We start from the raw sequence: 11,206 nt of genomic DNA, 5'->3' as shown, positions 1-11,206 counted from the left end.
TGTGTCAAGTCCTCGACCCACCTGGAATTTTCTGCCTAGCTTCCATGATCTACTAAGACTTTTCTGCCTAGCCACAACTAGGACTTAGGACTTTTCTGATTGAGTAAGAAACTTGCACACTTAGTCAAATCATCATATCACAACAAGAATTAACTTGAACCTTTGACAATATCAAAACTCAGATTTGATTCTGGTGCACCCTGCACCAACACTTTCTGGTGGGTCTATTCACCCTCTTAGGCTTTTTGGCAAAGCTCCAGCTATAAATGGATTTGATGTGTTTTTATTGCAAGTCATTTATTACAGATTAGATAGATCATTCTAAAGTGGGTATATTCACCTATACATCACCATCATCTTATATTGTCCCTCCCACATACAGTCCTCATACTCTATATCATGACTCCTAATATGGCCTCCCCTCTTAGCACTCCTCACTGCTCACACTACACTCTCTCATGAATACCATAAGGTAAAGCCCCATCCAGATTGCCATGGTGCTCCTCCATGTGTCATGCATTCCATCCAGTATCTTGCTCCAATAGTCCATCTGGATATCCACTTTAGTTAGCTTTAAAAAGGTGTCTTTGTATCTGAAGCATCTGCATCTGGGTGTATTTAATAAGGAGGTATCCATCAGCTATGGTAGTGTAGTGATATGTCAATGCATGTGCCCCTCCATGTGTAGTCTCATTCCGCTACCAACTTCGAATCCATGGTGCTCCTCCATGTGTCCCGCATTACATCCAGTATGTTGCTCTAGTAGTCCATCTGCATATCCACTCCAATCAGCTTTGAAGAGGTGTCTCTATATCCGAAGCATCTACATCTGGGTGTATCTAATAAGGAGGTATCCATCCGCCATAGGTAGCATAGTGAGATGTCAATGCATATGCCCCTCCATATATAGTCTCATGTCACTACCAACTCTGAATCAAGTACTAGAGTTTTTTTTTTAACTCAAGCCATATTTTGGCTTGACTAATGCCAGCTAGAGTAGTGCCCTAGTTTTGTAACCTATATCAGAAAAATGTGTATGACTAGCATATCTCAATGTGCTGGTACCAAAATGCCCAATATAAATAGGTGGGTAGAAATCTCTTTAGAAAACCTCATGCAAATGTAGGATGATATCTCTCTACTCCTTAGTGGGTCTACTAGCGGCCTATCGACATGTGTGATCACTATGACCTTCAAATGCATGCTCTCACTAAGTGTTCCACTAATCCCTACACTTAAACGATAACAAAATGCATACCCTCACTCTACTAATCTACATGGATGCTATAATACATGTTCCCAAGTGAGATCTATCTGAGTGTATGTGATAAATGTGTACAGTAGGCCAATATCTCAAAAAATAGCATGGCACAAAAGTATCACCCGTGCCGAAGTACCTAATCCAAGAATATACCAAGCGACCTAAAGACATGTACTTATATCTTCCTAAAAACTAACTCCCCAACAAACCACATCCCCTGAAACCTGTTGTGATTCCTTGTTATCCAAATGTGATGTACCATAGCTGACATTATAAGGTAGTGAGTTCTAGTCAAGGTGGATGTGTTTCGATACTACTCTCTGAATATCCATAGCATACGTCAATATGTGGCCATCTGTGGCTGCATCTATAGCCACACTTCGATCCACCCCCATAGATGTCTGATCGGATCACATTTAAAGAAGACATGATCCAATGTCTCCTCCTTATGCCGGTAGAAGGTATATCATCTATCCTCCAAGTACTCTTGTTTGGACTACACTAAGAGCCTCCTATGTGTCAAGAGCCATACCATGAAAGTATGACTTGGCTGGAGGTATTTCTGCCATACCATCATTGCCCAAGGCTTCCTAGATGTGGAGTCTCTGAAATGATTATAGGCCCTCCAAACACCTCTCTTCCTTTGATTGAACCAGGAGGAAAGGATCTGCCTTGCAGCCTCTAGACTACTTGCCATGCTAAGAACATTGTCTCTAATGTGCACCAATTGCTTGATAAGTGGGGAGCTATGTGTTTGGCTTGCCACCCCCATACCCCCCACATGTTGTAAGTATGTATGGTGCACCCATCATATCCATAGTGTGTCTTGCTTGTCCTGTACACCCATAGAACCTTTGCTAGTAGAGCAAGCTTTCATGCACGTAAGTTTCTCAATCCAAAACCACCTTCATACTTCAACCAAACTAGCTTTGACCATGTTATAGGGGGTCTCCTAGTCGTCCACATGAAGGATCTATAAATGCTATAAATGTAGTCTAAAACTCCATGGGGTAGGGGTAAAATGGACATCTAATAGTACTCCACCCCTACAGAACTGATAATATGAGTTGAGCCTTCCCAGCATAAGATAATGTAGATTTCGGCCATGAGTTGATCTTCCGAATGAGCGAGTCCAAAAGCATGTTGTAGTTGGAGATCTTCAGTTTTTGGGAGGCTATAGGGATTCCGAAGTATCTAAAAAGCATATCCCTACTTGGAAGCCTATGATGGTCAATAGCTATTCCCATGTGGGAGTATCTATCCCTGCTATGAAAATGTTGAACTTAGCTAGGTTGGCTATAAGACCAGTCATTTAGATAAACTGTGATAAGCAACCAACTAGTTAGATAACTGAAGGCACATCCCCACAAGACGGTAGTAAAAGGTCATCTGCATATACTAAATGTGTTATCCTCATATGCTCACATTTGGGATGGAATTGAAAATCTGACCTGATAGTGTGACACGCTAGGGATTGAGATAGCTACTCCATGCATAGCCCAATGAGGTCAATGTTAAGTGGCCTTGAGGATAGATAAAGTTGACAACTGAGGCAGAGACAGAGATGATGTTGGGATCTACGACCGAGTCTTAGCCGGTGTCGGCGGCTAGGACCGACTTTGGGATGGTGTTGGCGATTGAGGTCAAGACTATGGCCGAGACAATGTCAGCGACTGTGGCCGAGCCAGGTGTCATGCCAGGATCTAATGCTAAGGCGTGGAGGATGTTGGCGACTGAGGCCGAGGCATGAGAGATTTCGACAACTGAAGTAGATGGAGAATGTTGAGATCTGAGACATGAATAATGTTGATGACTGAAGCTGAGAGAAGGACGATGTTGGCGACTGAAACTTAGGTGTGGAAGATGTCAGGATCCGAGGTAGAGATTGGATGATGTCAACGACTGAGGCTAAGAGAGGGGCGATGCTGATGATTGAGACTAAGGCCTTGATGATGTCGAGATCTTAGACTGGAGACCTGGGTGATGTCGGGATCTGAGGCTGAGACAGGGATGATGCTAACGACTAAGACTGAGGCTTGGGTGATGTTGGGATCTGAGATTGAGGTATGGAGATGTCAGGATTTGAGATTGAGACATAGATGATGTCAGGAGCTAAGGCCGAGGCAGAGAGGATATTCGGTTTGGCATCGAGATAGGAATAATGTCGACGACTAAAGTCAAGTCTTTGCAGCTATCTTATCTCCAAGTAAATTCTATTCCTTGGGATGAATGTATTGAGTAGGTTTGATTAAACTCTTTATCTCATCTAGGCACAGTCCGATTCTCTTTGGGTCAAGTTTTACTCATCTTGACTTTATCTCATCTAGGCATAGTCTGATTCTCTTTGGGTCAAGTTGTACTCATCTTGACTTTGACTGATAACTTAACATAACTTTGGACCACACAGGACACATGGGAGCTGTAGGATTTCGTTACATCAATGGTTTATTAAAATATTCATTTATTTAACTTTTAAATTTATTTGAATTGATGAATATGTTAAGAAAAATTTAAGCATTCTTCTCTCTATATTAATTTTATTACTGGATGTGCGAATTCACCCTCACCATTGTGATTTTCAAGACCTAAGATTTCAATGATAATCTAGACAATATTTTTGCCTTGTAATTGTTTTTTTTTTTTATGCTTTCTTATTCAACGAACAAAGGCGACTGAAAAAGAATAACCCAAAGTGTAAAATGAAAAACAAAATAGGTCGATCCATGTCTATTAGGATAGATCAAAGAAGAGATAAGAAGAAATACAAAGTTAATAAAGTATTATTCCTTATACTTAAACTGTTATTTAAAAAGAGAAACTGATCACTTGCTTAAAGTCTAATTCTTTTCAATGGAAAAAATAAAGTAGTTAAGATTTGTAAATTCTATTTAAAATTATTAAAAATTTCAAATCTATCTAAGCTGTTTAAGCTTTTACAGTTTATTATATTTCTAGTAAAATATTTAGAAAAATAAAAAAAGATATATATTTATAGTTTATCATATATCAGAATATTTTTTTCATTTTTTATTTTTTATAAAAAAAATTGGTATGATATATTATTTTCTGGCTAGAGATTTTTTTTTTTTCTGTATATGAGGTATTAATTATTTTTCTATATATGAGACTTTCAAAAATATCGAAAGATAAGTTTTTTATATTGTTTCTCTTCTTTATTTTTTATAAATTTTTTTATTTTAACTTTTTGATTTACCATCTACCATCTTTCTAAAAAAAAGAAGCCTTAATCAAAAAGCAAAAAAAACAAGGAGGAGATCAAATGTCCTTGTGCTTGCCTACTTCAAGAACTATATTTGCAATTCTTCCGGCACAAACTGCAGAGCAATGCTCAGCAAAAAAGAGAGGCTAAACTCAGAAGGATGCGGCTCGAGAATGAGCTGTTCTTGATTATTGTAATCTTTGGTTGTCGTTGTTTGGAAAAAGCATGGACCCCACTTGGTCCGGCCAGGTGGCTGGATGGGGCCTGTTACAGCCAAACACTGAGATGGCACAGGTTGTGTCATGCCCCATTCATCCCTTCTCTTTTAAACTCACTTTCCTAAATACAAATGTCGCAAGCTAATTCTACAGAGATTTGTGCTCATCCAATTGTAGGATTCGGTTTGAATTATGTTGTTCAGTTAATTAAATTGATCAGACTTGCAGTCGCTTGATATTTCCTTTAGGATTATAAATAAATCAAGTTGAGTTTATGATGTTTAAATTTATTTGATAAGATAATCAAATCAAGACGAACCTAAAATGAATCAAGATATTGAAATAATAGTTCAAGATTAGCTTGATTGCTTTTTTATGAGTAAATTTGGCTTGAACTTGATTCGTTTAAATATTATCGAGTTCTTAATTCAAGCGTGTTTAATTATTTGAAACTTTTATATTTTAAGCTTATTTGATGGTTATTGAATTTGATAATATAAATTTATTTGTTAATTTTAAAATTTTCTTTATTTAGCATGTTGATAAAAGTTTTATTGATAAACATGATTTATATATATTGTTTACGAATATTGTTCACAAACATTAACGAGCTGATGTGTTCAAGCTTTTGTTTCTTTAATTTAACGAGTTGTTCATTCATTGAATTGATCTTATATATATTGAACGAATATAAACAAACTCTTATTAAGTTAAACATCAAATTTATTTACAAACGTTCAGTTTATTTACAACTCTAATTACCATTAACCTGAGTTTATCCTCATCTTTAAGTTATATATTTACATTTGAACTTAGTTCTGGTAAGAAGTTTTTACATGATCTTATGAGCTCATCATCTCATGCTTTGGAATTTTCATTAACTAAAATGTTATTTTTAGTGATGGCTTAAACTTCAGAAATGGAGTTTCATGAGGTTTACTTGTGCCAACTAGATAACACAATTAGCAAAGCAAATGAGCTGCCATGACAGAGTAGTATTGAAAGATTGGATTCCAAAAAGAAAAGAAATACTAAAAAAAAAACCGACTGCTGCGTGCACATGACGAGTCTGTATAAAGCCTTACACAACTGGAGTCGATGCTGACGAACAGGAACAAATATTAAAATCTTTGGACAGATTTGATTAACAAAGACAAAGCAAGTAGCTGACTTATGCTATCATCAGTTTGAAGAAGACTCCCATGCCCGATTATGCACACCTTTATTTCTCACATGTTTACGGCAAGCAAAAGGATCATCATCCAGTTAAGCCTTGTACTCATCCTTTTTTAATAGTAGAGCTACATCATTCTCATTCGGATGCTATGGATACAAACTTACAGTAACACAAATTCATGGATTCTGAAATTAAACCAAGGAATAAATCATTTGATCCTTCTGACACAAGTAACACAGAGGGGAAAGAATAAGCTTTCTCCTAGGTTGGCGTGCAATTTAGAAGGAAATTAAGGTAGCACAAAAGTTTTGTAGTTTTTATTGATTTACCCCTGCATAATTTTTGTTTATTATAAGCAGACCAAGTAGTAAAATAGAATGAATCAATAAATACTTCTGCAGGGAGTAACAAACAATTACTATTCAGATGCAAGATGACAAAACAAACTGTAGAAGCCAATTGTAGATTAGAGAATATAACAACCATCTTAATATAAGTTTATTACGGTGGCATAAAAAGCTTAATCTGATTCAATAAAAAAAGTAATACATATATTTCAATTGCATGGATCCTTCCTAAGGAATACTGCAAACAAAAAGAAGAATACTAGTTTATCGCTTCTTTAATTAGCAAACTTGTACTAGAAACAAACAAAGATCGTCAAGGATATTGTTGCAAGCTTTCAACAACCCATTTATATGGAGAATTAAGGAATGAGCAGGAGGTAGATTCTTTTTTGTCTCAAAAGTTTGAGATGAGTCAAACCATATTGCAGGAAACACTTTAGAAACAAATGTACACAGCATTTACAATGATATTGAAAGTAGCATAAGTTTCTAACTACAGCAGCAACCCATAATTAAACAAATATAATGTCACTCCCATGATCAAACCAATACCACACCAATAACAAAGGAGAAAGAAAAACTTCTATCAACCAAAGTGACCCACATCTTCCTAGTTCTTTTTTATTTCTTTGATTTCAACAAATGGAATGAAGGGCGGATGACAGATGAGTTATCTATGTGGATTCGACGGAACTTGTGGTCTTGAATCTGTAGAGTAGCTTCTTTTTCTTGGATGTCAGGTTTTCGATGTTAAGAAGCACTTTTCCTGGCTCACCAATCTTAAAAGAGGTTTTGATCACAGGCTCATCTGTGGCAATGAGCTTCCTATTCTTTTCAATGATCACTGTGTATCCTCCCTCTGTGCTAGGAACGAACTCGGCACCATAATTGACATCCCAACCCAAGACTCGGAGTTCCCATAATAACCCAGTTGCCTGCCGAAAATAGCAAGATTGATCCAAACTCCAAGCAATGATTTTTATGTAAAAGAATATAATGTCAAATTAGTTCTTTAATCACTAATGATCACTGAATATCTTGAAACGAGGAATAATAAACAAGAATGAAAATAAGATTAAGCCACAACCTCAGTAGTTGGTATTTCAATGGATTGCTTGGAAGAGGGCTTGATGGTAACCTCAGTGACAGAATCAACTGTAGTGAAATCTGGATCATTTTCCTTGCTCAGGCCTCCAAATGCAACTGGAACTTGTTCAGGTGCTATGTATCTGCACCAAGAACATGAACGCATAACAAATTAGAATAAATTTTGATCAGATATCCAAGGGAACTTCATGGATCTTCACACACTTGAATAGAGTATCTGCTGATCTAGAAGGCCCTGCGAAGACAAACTTGCTCTTGGTCCTCTGGGTTAAGAAGGGACTCAGCATCCGGTTGAAGGCCAGATACCACCATGGAACATTGATGAAAACCTGAAATGACAAAGATGTCAAATGTCAAACTTGATGAAGAGTTTGTTGCTTCTTTTAACTATCAAATGTTACATTGATGAATAATAATCCATCTTACTGAATGAAAAACTTACAATGATGAATTATTGTTCATCCGAATGGTCAAATCTTAGCATGGTAATTTCTTCAATCATTAGTTCAATCAAAATTCCAGAACGTTTGTGTGGAGGGAATTTGATTTCTTTCAAATAAAAACAGGGAAAACCACCAAAATGCAATTTCCTTCTTTTTTTTTTTTTTTTTTTTTTTGATCATCGTAAGACATAATTAGAGCTGAGCTGAAGTTACCTTCTTGGCGATGAACTCAGGGTAGTTGTCCTGCAATAGGGTTACCGCCTTTTTAGTGGCCTGGCGATGCTTCCCGAGTCGCGGTGTGTTCTTGAGATCGGTCACCTGAACCATGGAGGAGATGCCCGCAGGAGTAAAGTCCAAGAGTTCTCGGATTCCCTTCTCCAGGTACTGAATCCTCCACTTGAGGAACTTCTGCCTCTTCTCCTCATCGCCAAAGGCCTTCTCGTAGAGCTCCTTATCTTGGAACTCCCCGTAGACGTTGTAGCACACCGGGTGGCCCTCCTTGTCGACGCCGCGCATAAATACGGCCTTCTCCAGCTCCGGAAGGCCGAGATCCTCCTCGAGGAGGGCCTCAATGTCGAATTGCTTCCTCCAGATGACAGCGTTCTTGAGCATCGTCAGGGCGTCGTTCACCTTAAACTCCCGGGCACGGAGAAACTTGAGGAGGACGGTCTCGCTCTTCTCATCGCTGAGAAGAGGAACACCCCAGATGAAGACCTCCTCCGGAGGCTCAGCCGGTGGTGGCGCAGGGGTCTCAGATGGTGGCTGCTTAGGTGCATCCTCCGCCTCCGGAGTGACCTCCGGAGCAGGGGTCTCAGCAGGAATCTCCAGAGGAACAGGGACGACGGGGATGACCGTCTCTTCTATGGCTTCGACGGTCTTCGCACCATCATCCTCGGCCGCAACAGCCTTTTCCTCGACAGGCAACGGTGGGGTAGGTAAAGGCTCCTCCTCTACTGGTGGAGCAGGCTCCTCGACCGACGGCTTCGAAGGCTCCTTTGCAGCTTCCTCTGGCTTCGGAGGCTCCTCTACGACGGGCGCCTCTAGAGGCGGAGCCTGAGCGTCCGTCTCTGCTGTCTTTGGGGCCTCCTCCAGCTCAGCCTTGGGATCCTCCTTCGCAGTAGGCGAAGAATCTTCAGGTTTAGGCTCCTCCACCTTGGCAGGAAGGGGAGGGGGAGGTGGCGGAGGGACGAATTCACCGTTGGCCAGGGCGGCCTGGACGAGCAGCTTGAGCTCATCAAGTGCCTTCTTTTCGGGATCGATCGCTTCAGAGACGACGTTGATCTCAGCAGGGGCTTCCCCCTCTGCTACCTCGGGCTTCTTCTCCTTAGCCTCGGATGCGGTCTCCTCGACCACATAGTCTGCGAGCTTCTTGGGTTCCTCCTCCACGGAAGCTGCATCAGGGACGGGTATAGGCGCCTTCTCATCGGCAGGGGCCTCAGGGACGACGACCTCGGCGGCGGGGGTAGCGTCGGGTGCTTTACTTTGGGCTTCCTCCGCCATGGCGATGCGTGTATGAGAGAGACGTGGGCGGAGAAAGCGAGTTGAAGGTAGAAATGAATTAATAGATTCGAAGGAGATAATTATCATAAAAAGAGAGAGAAAAAAAAAAGGCCAGCTCATTTTTAAATAAAGAATTCTAAAAATTTAAAAAGTATTATAATTGCAATTTTACTAATCTAATATGCGTGAACAGCTTGGGATATTTAACTTCGAGCAAAAGTCAAGGTACAATTATTTTTCTAAAATATTTAAGGATATTTTCTTTCTATCGAAAGAATTTTAAAGTAATTGTTGTATTCTTACCATGACGACTAAAAAAATTCTAACAGTCTTAATTAAAACTATTAAATAAATTATTAAAAATCTATCAAATTTATTTTTTAAAAAAATAATACAGTAAGTTATATAGGTTTATTATAAAGTTTAATAATCTTAAAAAATATAATTTAATATGAATAAAAATTATAAATAATTTTTTTACAAAAATAATAATATAGATTAAAGTGACGCATAAAGGACAAAAAAAATAGTAAAAGAAATACTATATAGAGTTCATCAAAATATATTTTTATAAAAATTTTGAATTTTAATATATAGATACCAATAATGTCATTTTAGTAATTTGAATTATAATCCACCTATACCTTTGAATTATCTAAATTTACTACAAAATGAGTATGATCATTTCTATTCAAATTTTGAATTTGAATATTTAAATGTACTATAAAAGAGGAATCCAGCTACATTCATAAAATAATTAAATAATTTTAAAATTAATATAAAAAGTTATAATCCATATATCAATTTTAAAATTGTTGAATTGATCTTTGTAGTTTAAATCAAAATTATTATATAGCTTTAACCATTTTAATCAACATATAAGTATTGATGATAGTAAGAGATGGAATACGCCGCCGTCCAGTAGTTTGATACGGTCAGTTCAATAATTTATGAGAAAGGTATAGTAGACTAATATAGAGAAGAGCTTTTGTTTCTTTGATTTTATTAAGATTTAAATTTTTATCTTATGATAATAATTTTGTCTCATATTAATCAACTTGATGTTCTAGGGTACTATAGGATAGATCTAGTGGCTAGTACATGAGATGTTCTCACAATGAAGTCTGGGGTTCGAATCTCGATAAAGTCGAAATAAATACCTTCCTTATGTGCTAGTCACCATTCCAAAGGCTAGTAGCTGTGATTTACCTCCTCCGTGTTGGTCTTGGGACGGGCTAGTGCATGAGATGTCCTCGCAATGAGGTCTGGAGTTCGAATCTCGACAAAGCCGAGATAAATATCTTCCTTATGTGCTAATCATCATTCCAAATGCTAGTACCTATGATTTACCTCCTCGTGTTAGTCTTGGGACAAGTTGATGGGGACTGTGGATGAATGTATTCACCTTTTGTCACAATGGGATACCATAGAAGCGTTGATGAGTATAGATTTAGTAGTTTTGATCAAAATTATTGATAAAAATTATTACGCAATCAAAATTATTATATGAATCTAATAATTCTGATAAAAAATATTATATGATTGTTTTTAAAATTGTTATATAAATCTACTTTAGTGCGCGTTAGATATTACTCTATATTTTTTTTTTTTTTAGAAAGACGAACAAAACGTAGTATAAATTGTTGGGCAAATGATTTTTAAAAAAAATAGTAAAATTTAAATACATCAAATTAAATTAAATTTATGAATCAAAATAATCTGAGTTGATAATATGAGGTTATTAGCAAGAACTGATTTCTACTAAATATATGGTAGCGGAGCAGGTGTAGCAATCGAACGGGTAGATCGATCGAGCGGGTCGTGAGGTAGGCAGCTAAGTAGTAGAGCTGGCGAAGAGACCTAATAGGTAGATCGGTCAAGCAGGTAGATTAGCCTAGCAGGCAAAGCAACTAAGTGGGCAGCGGGCAGAGTG

At 37.9% G+C, this 11,206-nt stretch overlaps 1 protein-coding gene across 1 annotated transcript; it reads right to left on the bottom strand.

The window, feature by feature from the left end:
* Nucleotides 1-6,631: 6,631 nt before the first annotated feature.
* LOC122005729 (patellin-3-like) lies at nt 6,632-9,325 on the bottom strand. Its single transcript, XM_042560876.1, has 4 exons — nt 7,987-9,325; nt 7,535-7,659; nt 7,311-7,452; nt 6,632-7,158 (listed from the first exon to the last, which is right to left on the bottom strand). The coding sequence occupies exons 1-4, from the start codon at nt 9,271-9,273 to the stop codon at nt 6,898-6,900; spliced, it is 1,815 nt and encodes a 604-aa protein (XP_042416810.1). The 5' UTR covers nt 9,274-9,325; the 3' UTR covers nt 6,632-6,897.
* Nucleotides 9,326-11,206: the final 1,881 nt, after the last annotated feature.

The sequence above is a fragment of the Zingiber officinale genome, chromosome 7B (assembly GCF_018446385.1).
Source record: "Zingiber officinale cultivar Zhangliang chromosome 7B, Zo_v1.1, whole genome shotgun sequence".
NCBI lineage: Eukaryota > Viridiplantae > Streptophyta > Magnoliopsida > Zingiberales > Zingiberaceae > Zingiber > Zingiber officinale.
This window is presented reverse-complemented; position numbering and strand designations above follow the sequence as displayed.

What these genes read in the sequence shown, in the direction of transcription:
- LOC122005729 (XM_042560876.1), bottom strand. Translation starts at nt 9,273, where the DNA reads ATGGCGGAGGAAGCCCAAAGTAAAGCACCCGACGCTACCCCCGCCGCC. An exon ending in TCAGCAGATACTCTATTCAA is followed by an intron (nt 7,453 to 7,534) that starts GTGTGTGAAGAT and finishes TTCTTGGTGCAG; the next exon opens with ATACATAGCACCTGAACAAG. An exon ending in TTGAAATACCAACTACTGAG is followed by an intron (nt 7,159 to 7,310) that starts GTTGTGGCTTAA and finishes TATTTTCGGCAG; the next exon opens with GCAACTGGGTTATTATGGGA.